Below are 27705 nucleotides of genomic sequence, written 5' to 3'. Positions count from 1 at the left end.
ACACATCCAACAGTATCCCCATCGTTCTCTTTTTCCCTTTTGGCAACCAGAATAAAGCATCACTATCGTTAACATATTAGGAAGAAGAAAACAAAAACAACAAATACTTCCATTATTACTGACAGTAGGGAGAGGAAATCAGGAAAATACAGCGGTGAACACTACGCCCAACCTTAGCTTTGTTTCCTTTCCTGAAAAAAGGGAGACCTCCAATGGTTTGGGTTTTAAGCCAGATGTTTCCTTTAGAGAAACTTCCACAGGTTGTGTATTTTTACGACGCCCTCTTATTTAGTAACAAAAGGAAGTGCTGCCCTCCATCTCTGGTGTCCTCATTTGCCAGGCCGTCTAAGCCAACAGACATCAAGAAAGGCCACCAGTTTGGTACACTTACTTCCAAACAGAAAGACGTAAGAAAGCAAAGCTTACTCTATTGTTTTTTTTTCTTGCTATTTCAAAAAACACAGCCCATTGGCCTCTGCGTGGATCCCAATATCGGGGTAGGGGGTGAAGCTGATCCTGCACTCATTTTCTGGGGCTGCTAGATCTTAACTCCTTTCTTCTTCCTCCTGGACCATGATTGAATGTCCAGAGTAAGGCAAGTTCTTCCCCTCTCAGCCTGGTCTTCCAAGGGTCCCAGAGATGGGAGCCGTTCAGGTGTTTTTCTCTTCTCTAGGACCGAGACCTAGAGAAGTGTGGTTCCCAGACCAGCAGCACCAGCATCACCTGGAACTTGTTAGGAAGGCAAATTCCCAAGCCTCACCCCAGCCTTTCTCAATCAGAAACTCTGGGGATGGTGCCTGGCAGTCTCTGCCTGAACACACCCTCCAGGAGATTCTGATGCATGTTCCAGTTTGAGAACCACCAACGTGGATGTAGGAGAGATTCTATTAGCACTAACCAAATACCTTTTCTTGGATAAACAAGTTAGGCACCTATTCTCATACTTAGACAAATAATAGAACATCTTCTCCACTCTTCTTCCTCTCTTCTCTACCTCCTTCCACCAAATGCATTCCACCTTCTCTTTTTCACTGGCATGAGAACTCGTCATTGCCAGTAAATGAGTCAGTTCAGAGAGGAAATGGAGTTTAGTAGAGCAGACAATGTGACAATATGACTGAGGGAGAAAAGGAGGGGAGCATAGGTGGCCATGAGACCCTTCTCCCAAGGAGTACTGAAAGGACGGATGGACAGATGGAAGAATGGATGGTAAGAGTGGTTTTGAATCAAAAATGGAAGACTGCATCTAGCCTCTCAGGGCTCGGACTACCTTGAAGACCAAGTGGGCAGACCCCCTTGACGGTACCAACCTTCCGGGACAGCCAAGCTCTGCTGCTACTCTGTGGCGTTTCCCTTTACTGGCGTCTTGGGTAGGGCATTTCTTCATTGTAGACTCACACACTGAAGGGCAGTGAGCAACCCTTGCTCCTGCTCACCAATGGCCTACAGTGCTCCTTCATCTCGTGTCCACCCCAAACACCCTACATCTTTCCAAACACCCCATTTGAGAACCTCTACCCCCTGCCCTTCCTCTAAATACAAGAACAAAGACAAAAGGTAGTGAATGACTGCTTTCTCACCAGGCTTCCAGCTTCCCTACCTCTGTAAATATTTTTGGTCCACTGGGCTAAACATGAACAGAAACCCCAACTTGTACAGGGCACATGTCATGAGAGTGAGGCCTAGCTCCAGTACACACAGAGGTCATAGACAACTGAAGGGCCACCACAGTGCAGGTCTGAGGGAACAGGAAAATCAGAGTATCATATCCCTACATCTCTCATCACCCTACAGGCAGTAAAGAAGGATGCTAGGCTTGCAGTGGCTCTGGAAGAGGATCAGGAGCTCCACTTGAGGTTTCCTTGGCACAGTTCAGAGTTCCTGCCCTCCTGGGTATCATAAAGAAGATGGTTTATCCAGGACAAGCAAGCGCCATATACCGAGGGGCAGCGTGTCGATGCTGCTCAGGACGCAGCTCTTTCACCTCCCAAGAGGTCTGCCAACAGGCCCATTTTACCATATGCCTGCTGAAGGAAGGATGGTCAGGCTCTGCTCTATAGCTCAGGCCAGTGTTTCCTTTTCTGTGCCGTGGCTAAAGACTTCCCAGTACCCACATCTGCGTTACTCTGGTCTGACCACCCCTCTCAGCTCAGAAGCTGCTGCTTGGTCTGGGAGTGGATGTACACATGGATGGCTGTAGGCAGCTGAGAGCTCTAGAGACCATTACTAACAACCTACGTCAACCCACAGTAATCACCAAGTCGGTGTCAACTTTTGTCTCTCCTGTCACATCCTAATCTCCATTTAAGGCTTGATTTTTTTAAAAAACCCGATTCTAAAAAGTAGATAATTCAAAAAAGTCTTCCCTTTGAATATTTAAAAGCAGAAGTCCCTCTCTTGTTAGCTCGCTTGACAAAAGTACTAAATGCAGTTCGGGAGGGGGTGGTGGTTTTGTATACAGTAGGAGCATCACATATACTCTCAACTCTGTATGAGCTGCTAATACAGCATTAGGAAAAGATAATCCACATATGATTTCAGTTAGTGGAACAAGTAATTTTTTTTCTTCCCTGTGCCAAAATGAAGAAACTAATACTTGTAGGAAAGACAATCACTAGATTCTACTCTAATGGAATCCAGTTCCCTAATGACTAATATATCTGTTTCTCTTCATGACTGCTGGAACATGAGACCAGGATCCTGTTCAAACCAAGCACAAAATCCTCTGACTTGATTCTAATTCAGATGCAAACTCTTATGAGTGTAAAAAAGTTTCCAATTATAGGGTAATGCTAAGGAGAAGAAAGCATGGTTATCCCAAAGCCTGGTCATATACAGAAACAGAGAGACACAGGTTACAGGAGACAGCGATGGGAAGAGAGACGAAACAGCACCTGAATATGACCATATGCACAGCCTTTTGGTTCTCCTTTACCACCGTAACTCAGAGAGACTCACAACTGCATTTAAAACTCACTGTGAACTTTCTTAAAATTGAAGTTAGTTGATCTACAATGTTGTGTTAATTTCAGGTGTACAGCAAAGTGATATATATATATATATACACTCTTTTTCAGATTCTTTTCCATTATAGGTTATTACAAGATATTGAATATAGTTCCCTGTGCTATACAGTAGGTCCTTGTTGTTTATGTATTTCATATGTAGTAGTGTGTATCTGCTAATCCCAAACTTGTAATTTATCCCCACCCCCTTTCCTCTTTGGTAACCATTAAGTTTGTTTTCTATGTCTGTGAGTCTGTTTCTGTTTTGTAAATAAGTTCATTTGTCTCATTTTTTAGATTCCACATATAAGTGACATCATATGATATTTGTCTTTCTCTATCTGACCTACTTAGTATGATCATCTCTAGGGCCATCCATGTCGCTGTAAATGGCACTATTTCATTTTTTATGGCTGAACAGTGTTCCATTGCACACACACATACATACATACACACATACCACAACTTCTTTAACCAGTCATCTGTAGATGGAGATTTAGGTTGCTTCCATGTCTCAGCGATTGTAAGTAGTGCTGCTATGAACACTGGGGTGCATGTATCTTTTCAAATCAGTTTTTGTCTTTTCTGGTATATGCCCAGGAGTGGGATTGCTGGATCATATGATAATTCTATTTTTAGTTTTTTAAGGAACCTCCATACTGTTCTCCATAGTGGCTGCACCAATTATAAACTTTTTTATATCTATTCTTACACACTCCTTTCATGAATATCTATGACTGGTGGTATTATGAAAAGTCTTCTTGGTGCTCAGCAGAGGGTGGTAGGAGCGGAGCAGAAGCCCTGCGAGCCAGCTGATGTCAGGACCAGAAGAGAACTAGCACAAGAGAGTCTCTGTACAACGGAGCACCCGTGCACTTCTAATGGAAGGCTTTTCTACTTGCTGGGAAATTTACATGAGTAACTGTCAATTCGTCTGCTTTTGGTTGGCCCAGCTTAAATTAAACGACTTGATATCAACAGAAGATACACCAGAGTAAAATACAACTCAAAATTCTAAAAATCAAATGCATGGTCCAGTAAAAGAAAAATACATTTGTGGTACCATTCTAGGGATAGAGGTTACCTTTGAAATACCTACATACCACTGTGTTAATTCCGACATCTCCAAAGAGGCATGCTTCACATAAGTCTATTTTAAACTTGGCTATAAGAAAAAATAAAATGTAAGAAGTAATCTTTTGATTATGAAGCTGGGCTTAAGACTTCCAGTTATTCATGTAATATTTATTTCCCTGGTTGTCTTGAAAAGTTAGTGATAATTCAAGTTACATTAAACCTCTTTGCCCAATCACAGTTAAAGACCTTGTCAGATTCAGAATTGCTTTAGAAGCATTTGTTAACTGTACACTTAGAAGTTTAACTGCTTTTCTCCCCCGTTCTCTTCAGAAATAGTGCCCTCCTTGAGAGGAGGACACAGATGTTAATCATTCTCTTATCTCCACAAAGTTGAGGGTCAGGAAGTGTCTTGTCTGCTGAATGGAGCTGGGAATTTGGCGATGCCATCCACTCACCCTTGCCTTAGCGTTAGCATCCTACCACAACACAACAGGTAAATGAGGTGAGCTGTCCTCCTTGACAAACTAGACTCCTCTTGGAGCCCCACTATTTGTCACTGTCCTGCTCTTTCCAGCCTGGTCTCTGGTGACAGCACATTGTCCAGGATGTCTTCCTAGACCTCTGTTGCCTCTGCTTACTCCCTTGTTCTCATGCACATGACCCCGATCTCTTATTAATTATTGGTCACCATAAAGAAGAATCCATTCTCAGCCATGTTTCTGGTGGACCTCTCTCTGACTATGACTTTCAAATACTCATCTAGCCTGCTCCTTCACACTCTCTCAAGTTCTTATGTATTATGATCAAAAGACCCTTACTTGGAGGGGTCATTATCATTCAGGTATGTGTATGCACAGGCGTGCACGCGCGCGCACACACACACACACACACACACACACACACACCCCATTCTCTTATTCTGAAATCATTTTCGAAGTTTGTTCCTAAGATGTTCCAGCAACCAACCAAGCACCAAAACACCTACCACCACAATCTGATAAATTTGCGAAACACAGACTACTTGCTCTAATCCTTGTATAACAGCATATTAAAGGCTCTGACAAGTCCTGTAGTTACTGTTTAACATTATCTCAGTGTTTTCTAAACTCATCTGAACACAGAAGTCCTACTTCTTGTGATACCTATCAATGTATCACCAGAATGAGTAGTTTACAGAATAGTGGGGTGAGCATCACATCACGACCTCTGCTTCCTAAATTCTCTGTCCCCTAGACTCACACTTGGAGCCCTGCCTTGACTACTCTCTTACTGCACCTTCCCATAACAAACCCACCACCCAGCATCTGCTTTCAGATTCATCCCTTACTCTTTGACCCCAGCCTAGGACTTTGCTGCTATCACAGGGATTATTTCAGTAGTTTTCTAGACAAGGATTCTATTCCCCAATTCAAGGCACTTCATTTGCTCTCCCATAGACTCAAATTTTAATCACCTTCCACCATCACCCCTTACTACGTCTACTTCAAAGCACTCAGAATATATACTGCTTCTCAATGACTATCCATGTAAATTCCCAAAGCCCTGAAGAAATTTAAAGGTTTACTTCCAATTACAGCAACCTGTCATGTTTCTCAATGGCTGACATCTTTCTCTTGTCCTCTTAAGACTAACAGCAAAGTTCCTCTGGATATAAAACACCTAATCCCAACTTAGATGCTTCCTTAGGTCTTCCAGGGTTTATGCTTTTGATCTTCCTAATGGAAACTTTAATATCTATCATTCTACTGAACATGTACATATGAAGTCTGTTCTGTATTTGTATATGAAACACACATGCACACATACACACACGCTCTAAGACACACATGTGCATTAGTAGAAAGGTGTACCTGACAATCTGAGCCAAATTATAGCATTTATCATGCACTTGAACTTCTGCCAGGATCTGATCATTTGGTTCATTTGTTTTGCTTTTTGAATACCTCACGAGACCATGCCCTGAAAAACCAGAAAGAACCATCCAACACATTCACAGGAGGGGTAGGATTGTCTCTTTGTTAAAGCAAAACAACTTTCTGAAGGTTTAGTAGGGGCTTCCACTTGTGCTGGGGAAATGCTGTGTTGAAAAACGAATCAAAACCTACTTAAGTGCTCAATGAGGTGGAGGATGTGCATTTAGACAACACTAAAATCATAGAAGGCAGCTCTCCAAACGTCTGCCAGGCTATGAAAATCCTGTTCCTATTTTACCCCCACTGTTCCTGAGAAAGGAGCCTGCGTGCTATTTTGTTGTAGGATCATCTTATTCACAGAGAATAAACAAGCCAAAGTAAATTTCCATTTCATATACTACTTAGGAAAAACACAATTCGCCATTATGCTTTTTTTGTCATTTGTAGTTTTTTGAAGGGGGTGACTAGGTTTGTTTGTTTGTTTATTTAATGGCGGCACTGGGGATTGAACCCAGGACCTCATATATGCTAAGCACGTGCTCTACCACTGAGCTATACCCTCCTTCCCATCATTATGCTTTAAAGAGACCATTTTCCACTGCTATGACAGATAAAAGGAAATCTTAAATCTTTCTTCTACCAGAGGATGAGTTTTACCTTTTGATTAATAAGACTTTCCTTTTAGATGCATTTGGAGAATTTAAGAAGAATGTCGATGAGGAAGAGAGAATGACAGGATGGCAGGAGTGAATACCACAGGGCCAGTTGGAGTTTTGTTCATCTACTGCTTTAACGTGAAACCTGCTGTATATACATGGACCAAGTCCTAATTTCCCAATCAAGTTAGCTGTATAAATTCAATTAACACACAGTGAAACTAAGGATGTAGAAGAGAGGCTGGAGGAATATTTACACTGTCAACTTGTCCATACTTCGTAGTCACAGCAGGGATACATCAGTGATTGTGAATTGGTGTGAATACAGATGGAAGAACACCCAAACTCTGTTATGTTCCTGAGTCTACATACATGCATTCTACAGAGGCAATGAGTGCCAATGGTGTACGAAGAACATTACGTTCAGACCCTGATTAGAGAGGCTCAGGGAAGCACAGTGGAAAATCTACTCTAACGTGAAGAATCACAGTGAATGTGTTTCTCAGGTCTCTGATGCTGGCGTGGTGACATGAGTGAAAAAAATCATAGGCCTGTGGTAGTTTTGAACAGTTAGCTTACTGTTAAAACACCGATCAATCTACCATCTGAAAACGAAAACATTAAAAAAAAAAAAACAGGCACAGAAGAAGCTCTTGACACATATGAAAAAGCATCTTTCTAATCGGACAAATTTAAAGTAAATAGTTTAGTCAAATATGTCTCCATAAATGTCTTAAGCTAGAGACAAAAAATGGTAAATTTCTTTCCCCCAAAAGGAATTTCGAGAGAAGTTTTTCTGCCCTTCACAGTAAGGGAGGGAAATGAAATAGTTTCCATCAGAAAAGAGGTAATACTTGGAGCAATGCTTTGTTGCTCGGTTTTCAAGTCAAACTGCTACTTGAAAGGCTAGGGCAGACAATGGAATATTTTTCAGTCTTAAAGAGAAGGAAATTCTGATATATGGTACAACACAGATGAACCTGAGGACATTACACTAAGTGAAATGAGCCAGCCACAAAGGGACAAAAAATAGTGTATGATTTCTCTCATGTGAGACACCTAGAGTAGTAGAATTCACAGAGACATAAAGTAGAATGGTGATTGTCAGGGGCTGGGGGCAGCAGGAAGGGGTTGTCACTGGATACAGAGTTTCCGTTTTGCAAGATGAAAGGCATTCTAGAATTATCAGAGAACTGCAAATCAAAACTACAATGAGGTATCACCTCACACCAGTCAGGATGGCCATTATTCAAAAGTCCACAAACGATAAATGCTGGAGAGGGTGTGGAGAAAAGGGAACCCTCCTACACTGGTGGGAATGTCATTTGGTGCAGCCATTATGGAAAACAGTATGGAGATTCCTCAAAAGACTACAGATAGACTTACCATGCGATCCAGCAATCCCACTCCTGGGCATATATCCAGAGGGAACCTTAATTCAAAAAGATACATGCACCCCAATGTTCATAGCAGCACTATTTACAATAGCCAAGACATGGAAACAACCTAAATGTCCATCGATAAATGACTGGATAAAGAAGCTGTGGTATATTTATACAGTGGAATACTACTTGGCCATAAAAATAATAAAATAATGCCATTTGCAGCAACATGGATGGACCCGGAGAATGTCATTCTAAGTGAAGTAAGTCAGAAAGAGAAAGAAAAAATACCATATGATATCACACTTGTATGTGAAATCTTAAAAACAAACAAACAAACAAACAAACTTATTTACAAAATAGAAACAGACTCAAAGACAGAAAACAAACTTATGGTTACTGGGTTGGGGGAAAGGGCGTTGGGAGGGATAAATTGGGAGTTCAAGATTTGCATATACTAACTACTATATATAAAATAGATAAACAACAAGTTTATACTGTATAGCACAGGGAACTATATTCAATATCTTGTAGTAACTTGGTTAAAAAGAATACAAAAACAAATATATGTATGTTCCTATATGACTGAACTATTGTGCTGTACACCAGAAAAAGACACATTGTAAACTGACTATACTTCAATAAAAATACATTAAATTAAAAAAAAAAAAAAAAGAAAGGCGTTCTAGAGATGGATGGTGGTGATGGGTGCGTACCAATGTGAATGTAGTTACTGTCACTGAACTGTACACTTAACAATGATTAAAATGGTAAATTTTATGTCATGTTTATTTCACCACAGTTTTTTTTTTCAAAGGCTTAGGGTATCCTCGTCTTTCCTCACAAGCCTCTCTCTACATAGGAATATTGACTAGAATGGCAAAAAATTGCTCCTGAGGCTCTGATATCCTGATATTTAATATTCAACCACAAAAATAATCAGGGGTGCAGACAGCATGTAATAAGGTGAGTTAGAGAAAAAACCCATCTTTGTCCAGAAACTCACCTTAGTCTTACAGGAAACGCTCCTTTTACTTCTATGGAAGATACCCTACTGCTGATCAAAACAATCTCTACATCTGGCTAATGCTAGATAGCTCTGGCTTTAATCCTCATCTGGGCTCCCCAATTTTACAGGAGGAGAGAAGAGAAAACTGCATCAAAGGTTAAAAACTCAATGATATTGTTTTTGTATTTTATTTTTATTAGAAAGAACGAGTTCACATCACATACTTATTCAAAAGAGGAATTTTCTAAATATACTCAGAGTTTAGGCACTACCTTGGTTACATCTTCTAGACATAGAGCGGAATACTTAGAAAGATGACCCCAAGGTGCTCCGAGAACGGAGACCTTCAAAAAGAGATCAAATTCAGCTCAGGGCACTTCAGTTACTAGTTACTAAGACATTAAACAATAAAGGGTGAACCCAAATTGTGTGCCTTCCGTGAAAGTATCCTGGATGCCAATTGTTGGAATTCTCTCTCACTTTCCCCTGTTCCTACTGAACTTACTTTGAATCTCTGGAACAGCACTCACTACCCTCTGCCTTCTACTTATGACCGCTTATGTACGTGTCTGTGTAACTGACTGGGATTGTAAGCGCTGCAGGGCAAGGAGTCTGTCTTGGTATCCTTGTATTCTGTGATGTGCCCTGCACACTAGAGGTACTCAATGTTCATCATTTAGTTCGGTCAACAATAAATTCAACATTCATCAAAGAACACTCAGATTTACAACAGATGAATGGATAAAGAAGATGTGGGGTGTATACACACACACACACACACACACACATATGAAATATTGCTCAGCTATAAAAGAAATGAAATAATGCCATCTGCAGCAACATGGATGGACCTAGAGATTATCATATTAAGTGAAGTAAGTCAGACAGAGAAAGACAAATATATGATATCACTTACATGTGGAATCTAAAAAAAAAAGAAGATACAAATTCTATTTACAAACCAAAAACAGACTCACCAACATAGAAAACAAACTATAGTTACCAAAAGGGGAAGGGCTGGAAGGGATGTATTAGGGGTTGGGGATTAACAGATATACATTATTATATATAAAATAGATAAACAACAAGGACCTACTGTATAGCACAGGGAACTATATTCAATTTCTTGTAATAACCTATAATGGAAAAGAATCTGAAAAGAAAATATATATATATATATGTTTGTATATGTATCACTGAATCATTTTGCTGTATATCTGAAATGGACATTATAAATCAACTACAATAAAAATTTGTAATTAAAAAACCCCAAAAACATTCAGATTTAGGGAGAAAAGTACGACATGCAATGCGTTTGCTAGGTGCTAGGGACAGAACAATGGAATAAAGCAACCCATTCCCCCTTTCATGGTAGCATCTGGTGGTAAGAGTGAATTACCATTAAGTAGGAATCCTCTCTAAGATCAGACTTACCAGCTCCGTGATCTTGGGCAAGTTACTTAACCTCTCTAAACCTCAGTTTCCTTGTCTGAAATGGAGATAATGTGTACCTCATAGATTTTCTAAGACGATTAAATGGAAAAATGTAGATAAAGTGCTTAATCATTATTACGGTTATTGAATTTTATTGAATAAATTAAAAAAATCAATCATCATAATGCCTCCTTATGAATCTAGTTACAAAGAATGACTGTTTCAATGACAACAGCTTTTTAAAACAGCAGGTTAACCGCCCCGTCTCTTTGCTTGGGGACTGGAGAGCCTGGAGCAACTTTTACAAGACAGTCACACAGCAGAGATGGGCTCAGAGAAAAGCGGTAATTCTGAAAAATGAGCAAAGAAGAAAAGCAACAGCCATCACCATGGAGTCACTGCCTGGGAAGAAAGGCAGACAGAACACAGAGGAGAAATGAGTACTGGAGCCAACAACCCACAGAGCTTTCAGGTCAATAAAGTTTTGGTTAAGGTGGCGCCCAACAGCGAGTGGCCGGAAGACTGTTCCAGAAGCCCCTCAAGTACAGGCCTATGCTTCTGGCGGCATCCAAACTGTTATCTACTGTTAACGATGGAAAAACAAGGCGTGTGTCTGGAGAAAACGGCCTGTTGTCAGAGAACAGAAAGCCTTTTATTGAGCGGTTTGATACTCAGGAGCAAACACACCACCATAGAAAATCACCCCAAGCCATCTTTTACAAAGCCTGGCACCCATTCAGTCACGGATGAAAAAATCCGAAATCGCTAGGCCAAACAGATACTCCTCCCAAGGCAGTTAAGAAACAGGGGCAAACTGAGACCATAAACTCACGTGGTACAGATTTCTAAAGCCGCTCGTGGACATTACTGACAGACACTTCGACGTGAAAAGCTGAATTCACAGTCCTCTACCTGGAAAGGGCCAGGCTTTCCTGCCAAAGGCTGCTCTTAAAGGCTTCTTTCAAAACCAGCCAGGAAGGGCCAACTGGAATTCTGTTTGGATCCTATAGGTAGCACATCCAATTCAACAAACCTTTGTAGAAGGCCTACTGCTCCATGGCCCACAAGCACAAATTACTTTCCTATGTTATTTTTTATTTTTATGTTTTCAAGAAAGTGCTGTGTTCTCATCTATAATATGAGAGATTGAGGCATAATGTTGACAGGAGTCAGTGCAGCCACCAGACTCCAGCTCTCTCAGACCCTCTAGCTATCTGTAGCTGTAAAACTGAACATTCTGCAGCCTTTTAAAAAGATGTCTATTGAAAGTTTGTAATGACATGGGAAATTATATACAGTGCTGAGTGAAAAAAATATATACAATTATGTGTACGAAAAAAATATGCATGTCGTAGTATGATCGCAACCAGTTAAAAACGTAGGGCAAGACGAGTAAAAGTAAATACAAAAAAAAAAAAAATGCCAACAGTGTAGGCCCCAGGGTAATTAAATTCTAGCCCTTTTTTACTTTCTTTTTCATTTTTCTACTTTCCAGTGATTCTACAAACCAGTGATGACTTTTACAATAAAAGTTTTAAGAAAATAGCACACACTAACACAGCTAAAAAGGATGGCCTATCTCTCCACATTATCGATGCCTTTCCATAAGGTCTGACTTGATTTGCAACACTTCCTCACTAGAAATAACATGCAGCTTTCATTAGTGTGTCATTATATTTCCTTTTCCAGGTCTTCAGTAAGGATGTGAAGAACATCAGTTGTAAAACGAGTTATGACAAGATCCCACTCATATAGAGCATCCCCGCCATTTATCATCACGTTACTTATAGTTTTTCATCAGTTTATATCCTCAGTGACCAAGTGAATGATATAAAGTCATTTTCAATTAACACTGTTCACTCAATAAAGTACTGTCATTTTATCAAATGTTTTCAAAGTCAAAAAATATTTTTCCTGCTCTTCTTACTAAACTCACGAATTCCTATTCATACATGTGAAAGGGACTGTAAAAAGAGTTGAATTTACTTTGCAACTGTTTTTCATGTATGATTCCTCAGAGATTCCTCATTTCCCAGGATATGAAGAAGTCGTGATTTAAGGAGTGTGATCTATATAGGCATAGGGTCCACAGCTTAATTGTTCTGTTTTCTACCAGTTCTCCAGTTCTTCACATGTAAAAACTCTTTTTAATACAAACCAAAGTAATTATTACAAACAGTTTCTCAAACAGGAGAGAAAAATAAATGTGGTGAAAACCAGCCCCCCGCCCAAATTTTAAGGTTTGATTTTTTTCCCCTGCTCTTAGGACTATTTACTTAAGTATATCAAAACCTTAAAAGTCATACAGATTTCACAGTTCTTTTCACTTCTCAGCTATCTGACAGTCATCTCCACTTAATGTGAACATAGTTGGATTTTGCAGCCTTTCAAGAATCAAGCCTAACTTTTTAAAAAAATGGCATTCAAGTTTGTGGTGTGGATGAATTGAATAAATGCACTTTTAAGAGGAACCCTTTTGTAGAATAACTTCAGGGCTGCTGGAGCAAAAATTCAGTCTGTGCTTGGCTGTCATTCATATTCATTCATTCCTTCAAACTTTAGTTTAGTAGCACGTGTCAGGAGGAAAAAGAGTTCTCTTAAGGCTATAAATTCTCTTTAGGATGCCTGATGAGTTTTAGGCAAATCAGATCCTCACCATATGAACAAATGGTATGTCTTTCATTACTCATTTCGCATGTTCTCATTTTCTTGTACTAAAATGTTTTCCCATTCTCCTCGTCTTTCTCTGTAACATATACAAAAACTCCGAATCACACAAAATAGAGAGGAAGAAAACCCTCATTTAAAAGACAAAACAAAACATGAAATCACCTATTTTAATTATATGTTTCCTTAAGTGGCACTTTTTGTGGTTATATGTTATTTTCTAAAGGTATATTTTGGTTTTTTATGGGGGTGTGGGGAAGACAATGTGCACAGCAAAATATCCCAATCGATGCATTTTCTAGTCTTGAGAAATTCAATGGAGAACGTTCATTTCAGCGCTCTCCACGTTTGAGTTCCCGAGAGCAGCAATTCCCCTTTGTGCTTTCCACAAAGGCTCACTATAGGCTTGGCACAGAGAAAACAATACAGATTCACGGGAGATGGTGACAAAGGAGAACAAACACCAGAAATGGTGCTTTGGAGTTTATAATCCATTCCCTACTCCCGAGTTATCATACTTAATTCATTTCAGACGGATGCGTTTCAGATGATCATCTACCCAATTCGACCGGGACTTTCAGTGAAAGATTTCCACACCCTTCCTGCCACAGGACAAAGAAGAGCTTATCAGTGCTCACTACTGGCTATTTATCCCTTACTCCCCAGTGGGCCACCATGCCTCAAGTTAAAGGGGGATCCCCTTTTTTCAACCATCAATGGTACCAGAGAACAGTCAGCCATTAGCCCCCACATAATTCTCCATTTCCCCCTCAACTCTGTTTAGCCTTCTCTCCTTGCCACAATGACCATCACTTCTCCACATTCCTGAGCAATCTTCTGATTTTTTGTTTCCTAATAATCTTCATTCACTGTCTTCTGTCATTGCCTCTTAGGATACCCTTGCCTCTTCCTAGTCATTCAATCTCATGACAAGACAATTAACCCATGTTAGACCTTCATTTCATAAGGAGTTTCTAGACTAATGTCAGGCTTGAGCTACACACAAATATACTGCTCTGTGGCCCCATAAAACCATTTTTAGTACCTGGAACCTATGATGCCCCCCGACCCAGCTGGAAATCTTTCGGTTTTTCATTAATTTTCTCAAGACCCCTTGTCATCTCTTATCTGAACCACTTTTCTCCTCTCCTGCCTAATGACCTATGACTGAAGGCTCCAGTCAGAAAAACCTGGAGTTGTTTGAGCTCTTGGGCAACGAATACAAAAATTACACCAAAATGTCAGAGATCCCATAATCCTTAACTGGAAAGCATAGTAAAGTCACCCATCAGTTACATGCTGCTCACCTCTATACTGCAAATCGACAATACAACATGTACTGCTTAGGCAGATCAGTTACGTGCACAGGCATAGAGTTACCATCTTTGTAATGTCTCAGCCTCTTCTGAGTCAAAAATAACAGTATCTGTATTCACATCACTTGAAAAAATAGGGTTCTAAATTATGAGCAAGTCTACCTTCTCTGCTTCTAACAACACCTGGATGTAGAGAGAATACTGGGGTTTGAAGCAAAAGAAACTAAATCTAAAACTGAGACATATAAGACATCTAATGTGGCCAGCTCACCCAACACAGTAACTGGACAGTGTTAAGTACTGTACCACGAGGACAAATTTGGACAACTTCGGGAACTAAAGTCTTGACATGTTACATCATTACCTTATTATCAATTCTGTTAATAGTCTAGAAAAGATACCCAAGAAGTTTCAGAAAAGCTGTCTCTAGCAGAGAGAAAAAATGAGAACCTCAACTAAGAAATCAAAACAAAAAGAAAAGACTGAGCAGATGCTACCAAAACAAATGGAGCAAAACATATTAAAATCACTGGTGGGTGAAAATGCTTAGTAAGTGAAAGAAGAAAACAAAAAATGAGGCAGTAAATCCATCTTTGCCACCTCTAACTTCCTCATCTTAAATGAGGAAAACAGAAATACAGTGTCTAAGTGATTGGGACCCCAAATGCCTGCCTTCAATTTTCCATGCACTGCCTATTTTATTCCTAAAAATTCAAGGATTAGTTTAATTGAGGCGACACTCTGGAGTCACAGGCCATCTGTCAGATGGCTTAACGATGGCCTTTTGATAAAGAAGTAGCTCTTAAGGCAATTCTGGCAAACTACTAATATGTAAATTGTTAATTTTATAGCCCAAGTTGAGACAGAGAGAAATCTCTATTAGAGGTGTAAGTAGGGGTTCCTGTACTTCTGCATCCAAGAGCATTTTTGTGAGTATACATTTATTTAGGATTTAGCCTCCAACATTAAAAGTCTGAGTTGAGAATAGGCTGTCATCTCATAGTTTTTAAATGGCCTCAGATGCCACAGAAAAGTAAAAAAGAGGTTGCTGAGTGACTATCTGATCTCTGTGATCAAAATTCTTTAAATGTAAGCAAAGACATACCACCATGCAGAGTAAGCTAGATGGCTTGTTTTAAAGTTGTCAGTTTTCATAGGACATTAAACTTAATCATCCTGTTGAAGTCTAGTTGCCTAGAACATCATTTTCCAGCTAGTGAAAAATCTCAGAGAGAAAAGGACAAGCTCGGTAAATTAACATCATCATTTTAATGGCCACATAGAAAATTTTAAAACCTGGAATTTCAGGAACCAAAAGCGTCTACAAACTCTAGGATTATAAATATTATGAAATAATTATTAATATAAGAATAAAAGCGAGCCACGATAAAATACAGATACTTCAGCCTGCCCCACTGAAGAATGCCAATTGAAGCAAATGAATGCTTCAGCAATTAATGTGTCAAAGGAAGGACTTTCATTTCCTGTTGCCAAGGAATTTCAGAGCAGAAGGTGAGGAAAGAAAATCCATCATAAAACTGTTTTTCCCCACAACATAAGATAACACAGGTACTAGTATTTAGAATTAAAAGAGTGCAAAAGAGAAATTCATCTTTTCTCAAAGAATGCTTTGGAATCTGCTCTCTAAAAACCTGTGTGGGGCTAGGTGAGAGGCAGCAGCCCGTCACCCTTAAACCTCTGAATCCAACCAACCACTGAGGCCCTCCACTCATCTTTTCTTCAGGAGCTGCAGGAACAGGGGGAACTAGTCCTCCCTTTAAGCAATTTGTAATCTCTTGGGACTGTGTAACCGACTGGCCAGTTATTGGGGATTCTCAGACAGAAGACATTTTCCTCAACACATTATTCTAAGAAGAAGAACAATATCCTTTCCTCTTAGTAAAAGGCAGTATGAACATATGGTAAACACCGATTCCAACCACAATGTAATACCATTTCACACCCATTAGGATGGCTATTATTTAAAAAACAAACAGAAAATGACAAGTGTTGGCAAGGATTTGGAGAAACCAGAACACTTGTGCAATGCTGGTGGGAATGCAAAATGATACAGCCACTGTGGAAAACAGTATGGCAGTTCTCCCAAAAATTAAAAATAGAATTACCAGATGACCTAGTGATTCCACTCCTAGGGATATACCCAAAAGAACTAAAAGCAGGGACTCAAACAGGGTTTGAGTATGCCAGTGTTCACTGTAGCATTATTCACAGTAGTCAAAAGGTGGAAAAACCTAAATGTCTATCAATGGAGAAATGATTAAACAAATTGTGATATATCCGTGCAATGGAGTATTATTCAGCCTTAAAGAGGAAAGAAATGCTGACACATGCTACAACATGGATGAACCTTGAAGACACTATGCTAACTGAAATAAACCACAAAAGGGCAAATATTTTATGAATCCATTTATATGAGGGCAAATATTTTATGAATGCATTTATATGAGTAGTCAAATTGGTAGAGACAGAAAGTAGAATGGGGGAAGGGGAAGGGGATTGAGAGTTATCATTTAATGAGTACAAAGTTTCTGTTTGGGATGATAAAGTTCTGGAGATGGATGGTGATGATGGTTGTATAATGATGTGAATATATTTTATGCCACTGAATTGTACATTTAAAAAGGAATAAAATGGTATTGTGTTATATATATTTTACCACAATAAAAAGATTCTACATTTTTACAGAGTACACAGAAAGCTTTTATGGGGATTTCCACTGGGAAGTAAAGCTGAGTGTGGGATTGAGAAAGTCTTAGTTTTGTTCTGTTGGATTTTTTTTAACTGTATACTTGGGTTATTTTCATTGAAAACAAAACAAAGCAGAATTAAGTGAGCCTGTAAATTCCTCTTTTAAAAATTCAGCCAAAGGGAATAATCAGGGAAGGTACAATGATGCATATACAAGAATGTTGTTTTTCATATTAAAAATATGACAGCAACCTAAATAGTTACTGCATGGGGATTAGTTCGGTAAGTGGTGGCACATCTTGACAATGAATGATCATGCAGCTATCTGACAGAAAAGGGGGGCCCATAATATGTTAAGTTTTAAAAACAGGTGACATTGAATATGACCTCATTATTGTATGAAGAGTGATGTGTGTACTGCATGTACAGTCAGGCTCAGATAAAAGTCTGCAAGGATACATATAAAATGGTGACTATAGTTACTCCTGGGTAATAGGATTAAGGGCCATTTCTATTTGTTTCTTCACATTCTGTAACTTTCAGTTTTTATTATTATTAAAATTGTTGCAAAGGGCTCCTGTAGTCAGAGAAATAACAGCTATTTCCATTTTGAGAAACAAACAAGCAAAAAGTTTGGGGGGCACTCAGCACAATGAGTAGTTTATAGGTCACCAACCTTTAAAGGTCCTAGGGGCCACCCTTCCTGTCCCATCTCCCGGCCCTAGTCTGAGGGAGACAAAAAAAGCTCTCTCTCGAGAGAAGCCAATGCCATCGCCAAGACTTTTCCATATTTCACAACTTACAATCCATCAAGTTTTCGCTCATTTCCCAAATGAAGAGTCACCATGTGAATTTTGCACATAAATACCTAATTCTGATTTTTACTTTTCAGAACTCAGATCGGTAACATCCAGCAATAATAATAATCAGTAAATTTAAGGTATCTTTCAATAGGAAAATTCTTTCAAGCCATTGCAGATTAATCTATTTTTTATTTTAGCCAACTGCTGCCTGCACTCACACCCTTCTACAAGTAACAGACGCCATTAAAAAACTTTTCAAGAAGTCCTCCTACTCTTAAAATAATGTGTTAAAATAATTTGCTTCCTTTTTGTCATATTATTTTTCTTTTTTTTTTGTAATTTTGTAAACATTGTAAGTTAAAGCTGACAGAAGAAAGACATAAAGGGACATATTTTATAGATATCACCAACTCTCCCGTTAACATTTTTTTGCAACGAGAAACAGCAATATGGAAGACATATGACGCATTGTAAGCCTCACTTATCCTGTGGTTTAATTAGGGAATTTTATTTTGTGTTTGGAAAATGACAGACTTCTGCTTTTAGATAGACAAATATGAACAATTCACAGAGAGAAACCAGACCACCTATTAGCAGCAAACTTTTAGAAAATCAAATAATTGAGTGTCTCTATTTTACTCTGTATATGAGCCAATGAATATAAATGGCCAGGACTACCAAATCAGTCAAAAATCTTTACCTTGATAAAAAGCAGTTCAACAGCACCCAGAAGTCACTACTCACAGCTTCTCCACTTCCCAGGAAAACTTCAACGTCCACACCCCGCAAGACAGATACACCCCAGAGCTGGCCCGTTCTGCGTGGACGTGCTCTCTCCTAAGCTAACCTGGAGAGCAAGCTGGGTTTGTTTACTGCACAAACATCTGTAATTGCTAAACATTTCGGTGACATGGTGTAACAGTTACTGCTTGTGCAAACTGCCCATCCAAATTACTCTCTGTAGCACGAGCACATGAAAACTCAAGACACAGAGAAATTGGAAACATCTGTAAAAATTAATGGCCGAACTGACCAAAGGGGGGGGGGGCGGCATTTAAAACAGCTAAATAGTTCCAGTGCAGCATTTGACTTTTGAGAAGAATCCTCCACATTATAGGTTGCTCCTTAGCACATCCACAGCCCCCTGCTCCTTGGGGGATCTTAGCTGCAAACACTTCATTTTAACCCACCAAGGCCAACCCATTACAAATCTTGTTACAGAATGGTATAGATAAGACATAAGTGAAGGGAATTTATTCCAACTCTAAAAGAAAAAAAAAAGAAAAAAAGAAAAGGAAATACCTCTTCTCCCATCATGCAGGCAGCCTCCTCTCTTCAGTTTGAAAAGGTCCCAGAACTACCCTGGAACCCTCCCACTTCCTTCCAACAGCCAAAGGCACAGAGCCTGAAGGACCCAGCCTAACCCTGAGTCATACTTGGGACCAAATGAGCAATGGGGAGAACAAAGCTCGCATTTGTTTATGGTTCAGGAAGCCAGAGCCGATTCATGGCTTGGGTGGCTTCGCGAGAAGTCCTCCTCCCTCGCCCGCATCGCTGCAAGAATCCAGGCTGCCGCCTCCAACCCACAGGTGTGACCATCCGGACAAGGAACACACCGGGGAGTGTTTATTTGGCAGGACCTAGCCACCACTCCTGTTTAAAAACGTCAGCAAGAAAAATAAAAAGCCCACTCTCAACAGATAACATGACTGGAAGGGGACGAGGGAGGTCGAAAATATATGGTTTGTACAATGAAATGCCCATCGTGGAAATGCCTGTATTTTAAAGAAATCAAATTAGCTGTACGACACAGAAATTACACAGTAAAAAAAGAACTGAAGAAGGAAAAACAGCCGTGCCTTTATAGAAACACTTCCCCTAGGAAAAACAGAGCAAGACTGTTGCCAGTCATGTCATCAGCCGTATCCTAGTATCCTAACAGGTTGGAATAAAGTGTTTCAAGAGCAATCCTGTTTCTTCCCCAGATGAGATATCATTTTAATTACCATTGTAATGAATTCAGAGCCCAGTGGTTAAGAGTTCAAAACTCGAAGAGCCAGAATGTCTGAGATCAAATTCCCAGCTGGGTCACTTCCTGGTTGTGTGATCTTGAGCAGCTTATTTAACCCCTGTTCACCTCAGTTTCCTGATCTATAAAATGGGGATAATAACACCAAGATACAGGGTTGTCTGGAAGATTAAATAAGTAATATAAGTAAAGGGCTTATAAAAGTGCCCGGCACACAGTAAGTAGCCTATTAGCTACTATGACAAATTCATGACGACTTTACAAAGCAGGATACCACATATCAACAGTATCCTCACCTGACCACAGTTCTCATATACATAGACTTGGATGACTGGTCTGTTATTAAGTATGCTTAATTTTTAAATTTAGCATTTATTCGAGATTTATTAACCACTCGTGGTGTGTAAGGAGCTTTGAATAAGATGCTGTCCCAGTCCTCGAGAAACTGGCAATCTGCTTGGGTGAGTAAGACCTAGATCTGTTCGTGTAACACGCCAAAGAACATGTGGGAAATGTCACTTGGCTGTAAATGGCAAGTGTGATGCAAGTGCCACTGAATTAGTATGTGGAATCAGAGGACAGATAAGAAATCACCTTATCAAGACCTAATTAGGATGGGAGAGATGAGACAAATAATCTGTGCAGAAGAAGAATTAACACAGATACTCCTCCCTAAAGGAGCTAAGCTTAATTCCTCGCTCCTTAAGGGTAAGGGGCACATCATTACTTCTTTTCAAAAAGTCGAATGTAGAAAAGGGGAAAAAAACATACCAGCTTGACAGTGGAGAGACCTGACGAACACCACCTCAGCCAAGTGATGGAGGTCAACATCAGCAGTGAGAAGTCACGTGGAGAGAATGTACCCTTGAGCCGATATGATGAGGAGGGCCCTACACCTCTGTGGTCTTCCTCCTTGAAACTCATCACTTCAGCACGATCATGAGGAAAACATTAGGCAAATGCCAATTTAAGGACATCCTACAAAACTCCCCCAAATTGCCAAGGTTATCAAAGACATAGCAGGTCTGAGAAACTGTCACAGCCCAGAGGAGCCCAGGGAGACAGGGTAAGCAAATGTAATGTGGTATCCCGGCTGGGATCCTGGAAGAGAAAAGGAACTTTAGGTAAAAACTAAGGAAATCTAAATAAAGGACAGACTTGAGTTAATAATCATGTATCAATATTGGTTCATTAATTGGGACAACTGTACCACATTTATGTAAGATGTTAACAACAGAGGAAACTGGGTGTGGGGTATGTGGGAACTCTGTATTAACTTCCTGACTTTTCTATAAATCTAAAACTATTCTAAAATAAAAAAATTATTAAAAAACAAATTCAGAAGATAAGTCTGAATGTGCACATATACATAAATAAATAAATGTATACGTGCGATTTATAGACACCCATGATGCTGCTCATGAGTATATATACATAAATGTACTTAACAAGGCCCTCCCAATTTCATTTTTTTAATCTTTTTATCCTGAGCCTGGCTCTTAACATAGATAGTCGAACGCTGACTCCTGGCTTTTTGCTTTCCATAATACACAAAAGAGTTTTCTTTGAAAGGAAACTTGGCTCTTCTGTCAGTTCTGCTGCCAACCCAGGCTACGGCGGCCCAACTCAAAGAGTGTGCATGAGGTGGGCCCATCTGCCCCTTTCCAAGAGCTACTAGAAGTTCCTGGTGCCTGGCCAATTAGTCATCAACCACGGAGCCCTGGGACTGGCAACTCTCCCAGAGACTTCCTCTCCCAACTCCAGTCCACACTGCCCAGCACCTCCCCAGTTATCTCTCTAAAGTGCCAATCTGATCATTACATGGCCCGAGGGAACCCCTCCCCCAACTTGCCAGCCCACCCAGAAGCACAGCTTGAGAGTGGACTGCCAGAGACCTGGGGGAAGAGGCTCAGGCTCCCCTCCAACTGCCCCCCAATCCCACATCCCCTGCACTCCAGCCAAAGCCAGCCCTTCTCCATAACCACTCTCTCCTTGTCCATGTACACACTGCCGGCACCACGGACCCCAGTTACCTTTTAACACTTTGCTCAAACATCACTTTTCTTGAAAAGATCTCCCCGACATCCCACCCCTTCCTTCTGGACTTCCAGGAAAGGCAGATTCTCTATTGTCCTTCCTCTGTTCTCTTTGATGTTTTGGACATACCTCTGCCAGTCTACTTCCCCTGCATCATAATGACTTTTTTTTACATATATATTTTTGCTTTCTTTTTTAACTTACAAAGGGTAACATTTTTTTTCTTTTTTAAAAATTAAAAAAATTTAATGGAGGTACTAGGGATTTAACCCAGAAACGCATGCATGCTAAGCACACACTCTACCACTGAGCTACACTCTCTGCACGATAATGACTTTACTACATGCCCACTTCTCTCCCATGTGGGCACAATCAGAAGCGCTAAATGAGAGGCCAGTATGTGACAGATGATCTCAGGCGTGAGGTGTGGGAGGAGGCGTTAACTTCATTCCAATTAACTACACCAGACTCCCCCCACCCCCATACAAATAACCTGTCAGGTGAAAAATCTGCACAAATTATGCTAACACAGCATCCAGGCAAGCCGCCTAGCCAATCCTTATCCAAATGGACTGCCATTCCTCAGCTCATTTATCTAGAAATTCCAGAGCTGTCACTGCTGATCCATAAAATACATTCAATAAAGCTTCAGGGAATGCAGGAATGAGCCAATTAACAAACAAATGGAAAAGTAAATCTCTAGCCAGACTACAAGCAGTCCCCAAACAGAATAAGTCTTCCTGTACAATGGTGACTGGATTAGGACAAAACGTTATCTTCACATACTTGGTCACAAAATATTGACTGAGGGCCAGGTTTAGTTTAACAATGATTTTCCAAGGAACTGTCAATACAGTGGTGACTAACAAAGACAAGGTCCAAAACCGTGCCCTTACTTTCTAGTGGCTGATACTGAATACTTGGTGATGTCAAACAAACAGCTACCACAGATGCAGCAAAATTCATTTCTACATCTCCGAGTTTTAAATTACCCTTAATAAAAAGGTAAAGAAATGATCCTGGAAACTGCATTGCTTTTTATAGGCATGCCTTCTGTTCTAATAACCAGAAAGGCAACAATAATAACTACTAACGTTAATCAAGTGATTATTATATGCCAGGCACTGTATCCATTTTTTGTGTTACTTAATTCTCTTAACAACCATATGGGCCAGGTCCTCTTGCTATTCTGATTTTACAGATGAGGAATCTAAAACACTGAGTGCTTAAATAATCTGCCCCAGGAAGAGGCATAGTTGGCATGTGAACCCAGGCAGTGTGTCCTGCATGCTTAATGACCACCGTATTTCTAAAAACACAATTTTAAGGCCTCCTGAGAAGGTGATTCTTGGTGACCACCTGCTGCAATTAAACACTTTTTAGAAAATACACTAAGCTGAATGTTTTAGAAAGTATGCATCAAACATACATAAAACAGTAAACAACACCTAACACGTCAAAGAGTAACCCTGTATACTGTTTTTGCTTCCCTTTTCCCACCACCAGCTCCCTCCTGACTCTTCCTAGGCAAGGAACCATTAACACATAAACTGAAGTCTGAAAATCCAAGACCCTTCATTCAGCCCAGGCAAACGGTGGGCATCTTAGTAGCATCTGCTCGTTGAAAATCATGGGTCTTTCAACTGCTCAAGAGATGTCACATAACCTTATCTTTCAACCACTATGAGAGACATCCAATACTACAGGTCTCAGATCATCACAACAAGGTTTTGACCCAGTTATGTTTCATTAGTCAAAGCATATACCATTAGCTCCTGGAAATTCCCCAGAGCTTATTTCTAGTCTTCAAAGGATTAGAGACATAAATTTCTCATTTTTAAGGAACTAGGATCATCACTTTAGATGTTTACATGTTTTAATTTTACATAAGCACACATCTTGATGAATTTTTACTGGTATGGATAAAAAGACTGCCTGAGTTATGGGTGACGATGTTAAAATTTCTCTTCCTGTAATTTGACTGATTAAAAAAATTGATTAGTAGTTCATCTGTATGTGACTGTAATTCTAATTCTCTAATTCTCATGTAAAAGCTACAATATTGATATTAAAGGCATTAATTTGGATGACTGTGATTCTATAAATGAGATTCAAGATGATGAGAGCTGAAAAAGAGACAATGTCTAGTTATGGAACTTAGCAGAAAACGTAGAAAGAAAACAGAATCACTGCAAAAGTGTCAGAAGTCACTAATGGAAATCAACTAAGACAGAAGGACCATGGAGCTTCCTGAAGCATTTCTTCATAGGGAATCCAGTCGAGTAAACAACCAGCCTGGAAAAATATCTTCCCCAGTCTGGCTGTTTGAAGAGCCCAGGCCAAAAAGACTGCTTTCCTCAATAATTAAAGGGGCCAAGACTACTTGTGTCTAGAGAACTTAAGCGTGGAATCAGCTGGCAGTGAAAAGCCAGGATTATTTTACAAAAGACTTATCAGGTTAGGTGGGTCCTGGGACTCACCTGAGCATCTGTAATATATCTACCCATGTGTAATACCTGACACTCCTTCCCTGAAGTATTTGGCCAGGAGTGATCATCTGAGTGACTCATGAGAAGGCAAGGAGTTCAGAAAAATAGTAAGGCCAGGCTGGGGTCACAGGGAAGCAGCCTGATGAGGAAGTTCCCTCTCAGGTCCACAGGTAGGAGACAAGGTATCAGCCATATTCATGAGAATAAGGTCCTGTCTGGGTTGCCTTCTAGCTTATAGTCTTCCAACCCAATCTCTAGATGGATGACTCCAAACCCTACATCTTCAGTTCTCTCCCCATTACCAGGCTTATTTATCCAACTGCCTAACGGATGCCTCCACTTGATGGTCCCACAAGTACCTCAAAATTCAGCTAGTCGAAAACTGAACTCACAACCTTCCACCCCAAATATCTTTCTCCGCCAGTGTTCTCTAATCAGGGAATGATACTGCCATCCAGCCAGCTGCTGAAGTCAGTTGCCCAAGGCATCATCTTCCAGTCGTCCCTCCCCTTTATCCATCCCCCACATGCTATCAAACTTCTTCATTCTACCTCCAAAATTTTCCCCCAAAACGTTTATTAGAGAGAAAAGCTGCTTCTCTTATCTTGATGCTTCCTTCCACGTAAAGAGGAATCCAAATAGACGTTCTCTGGATACTCGTGGCCTCTGGACAGAACTGAACACTCCTGGAACTCTCTGTCCCCCTATTTACTGTCTCCTGCAAGAGTGAAATGACTTCTCTGATACGTGAATTTAGAAGAAACAAACTGGGCATCTTCAGCTCAGCTCTTTTCTTTCCTCCTCTTTGAAGGTGGCCTTCTCTGCTGTTCCCTACAGGGCAGGCCCTTCTACCTCACATGGGTCTGCCCGACTTCAGTGTTGCTGAGACTGGGTGGGTGAGTTTGCCTAATTCTGGAGATCAACCGGTAGGCCCATTTGGCTCTTACCCTAATCTATATACCCTCAGACTTTGCCTCCATCAGCAACAACAGTGCAACGTAACACAAGTAGAGAAAGATGTGCAAATCATAAAAATATAACTTGAGAAAGTTTTACAAAGTGAAATAAGACCTACATAAGCAGATGAATATATCGTGTTCATAGACTGGGAAGGCGCCAATGCTCCCCTAAACGTATCTATAGAGTTAATGCAATCCCAATCAAAATCCTGAGGATTTGGGGTGGGGGAATGACAAGCTGATTCTAAAATTTATATTAAAACACAAGGGAACAAGAACAGCCCAAGAAATCTTGAAGAAGAGAAGCAAAGATTGCGGACTTAAACTACCAGATACCAAGGCTGACTATAAAGCTACAGTAGTTACAGTAGTATAAAATGGCCACAAGGACAAACAGATCAACAGAACAGAGTCTGGAAATGGACCGACACATACACAGCCACTTAAATGATGACAAAGGTGATATGTCTGTGCACTGCAGAAAGGGTGATCTTTTTGATATAATAGTGCTAAGTCTACTGGATATCCATACGGAAAAAAACGAACAAAAATAGTATTTTGATTCTCCATCCACTTACTCATCTTATTCATTAACTGGTTTAGAGCCTACATTGGGGGGGCATTTATTGGGAGAGCCAATATAAGTTTCTGTTAACCTCTCCCCTGAATTCTAGATACCCTGTCTTCTGTAATCCACTCTGCCTACTGCAGCTTGGAACATTTTCTCTAAACCACCTATCTGATCATGTCACTCTCTTGCTGAGAACTACTTCCCCATTGATAGCTCCCCACTGCCTCAAAGTCAAGTCCAAACTCCTGAACAAGTCTCACCAGGCCCTGCTTTTTTCTCTATTCTCATCTTTCCCCACTTCCGGCTAGAGCCTCAACACATACTCTGGGCGATTTCCTGTTCCCTTTGAGGCATTTATACATGTTGCTCTCCCCACCTGGACAACTCTTAAGATCGTTTGCTTGATGACTACGTACTGGACCAATGGTTATCAGCCTAAACATCACTTCCTGTAGGCCTAAAAACATAGGCCTTCCAATAGGTCTAAACATCACTTCCTGTAGGAAGTGGGTACACATACATGAATACACACTCTCCAGCCTCCCTAACAATTCGCCACTTCCTGCCATGCCCAAAGGCTACCAGGGCACAGGACTGTGTTCTCAACTTGGTCATGGCATTCCCCACACTGTATTACTATCGCTTGTTTACTGTTCTGCAGCTCCCGGAGGGGTAGTGACCCGGTCTTGTTTACCAGTGTTACCTCCACTGCTGAGCATACAGTGAGTACTCAATAAATACTAGTTGAAATGAGTTTCATTTACAGTGTCCAAGTATTTTCAGCTATATAGCATTTTTTAAAAAGCCCTATGAGGTAGGATAAGTATAAAGAGTATTCCCATTTTACACATGATCCAATTGAGGCTAAGTGACTGTCAAGGTCAACCAGCTAGGATAATGGTACCACGCCCTTCTAATTTTATTATACATAATTTGGTTCACCTTTAGCCACACTGTATTTTCCACTGTTTTGATGTAACACATACCTCTGGGCTTAGTTTAAATGGTACATTTTTACCTAAGGTTCTTTTTTTTTTCTTTATCAAGGGAAATTTCCAACATACACAAAAACAGAGTACAGAGTACTGAACCCCCATGTATGCACCACCCAGTTTCAACAATTATCAACTCCTGATAATCAACTCTTGTTTCCTCTGTGCCCCACCCACCCTTCCATCTTCCAAATTACTAGAAGCAAAATCCCAGACATTAAATCATTTCATCTGTAAATATTTCAATTAAATGGTGCATTAAACAAATCATTCACAGGCGTATCCAAATGGCAGTATTAAAAAGACTCATAAATGGGGTCCTTCCTTACAGCTCAATAAGAGAAGCGAGACTATGCATTATTTGCTTGTTGCTGGTGGGGTGCTTTACACAGGCTCTCTCCTGGTGTCAGCATCCCAGCACTCTGGGTACGGTGGCAGGGATGAAAGCGTGGGTGAAATAAAGGCAACACTGTCAACCGACTTAGAAAAATGGATCTCCAAACTTCACAAACTGGAACGGAAAGTATACTAGGATGCTTGCAGCTGTTAATAATTATCATAGTCCTTTTCCCCCTATGCAAGTTATCAAACAAGCTATGTGAGAAGCTCCGCTGCCCCAGCCTGAGTGGAAGACCTGCTCGGGCTTCACCTGACAGA

General features: G+C 40.3%; 1 protein-coding gene across 9 annotated transcripts in view; it reads right to left on the bottom strand.

The window, feature by feature from the left end:
• The window catches only part of SH3KBP1 (SH3 domain containing kinase binding protein 1), a 300059-nt gene that overhangs the window by 94694 nt on the left and 177660 nt on the right, over positions 1-27705 (bottom strand). The window contains exon 1 of one of the 9 annotated variants that reach the window (XM_031445779.2): positions 19274-19364. The exons of the other annotated variants lie outside the window; for them this stretch is intronic. Coding sequence (XP_031301639.1) covers positions 19274-19288 — 15 coding nt within the window. The 5' untranslated portion in view covers positions 19289-19364. Of the gene's footprint in view, positions 1-19273; positions 19365-27705 lie in introns of those variants that run through there. 9 annotated transcript variants of the gene reach the window in all.

Source organism: Camelus dromedarius, chromosome X (genome assembly GCF_036321535.1).
Source record: "Camelus dromedarius isolate mCamDro1 chromosome X, mCamDro1.pat, whole genome shotgun sequence".
Lineage (NCBI taxonomy): Eukaryota > Metazoa > Chordata > Mammalia > Artiodactyla > Camelidae > Camelus > Camelus dromedarius.
This window is presented reverse-complemented; position numbering and strand designations above follow the sequence as displayed.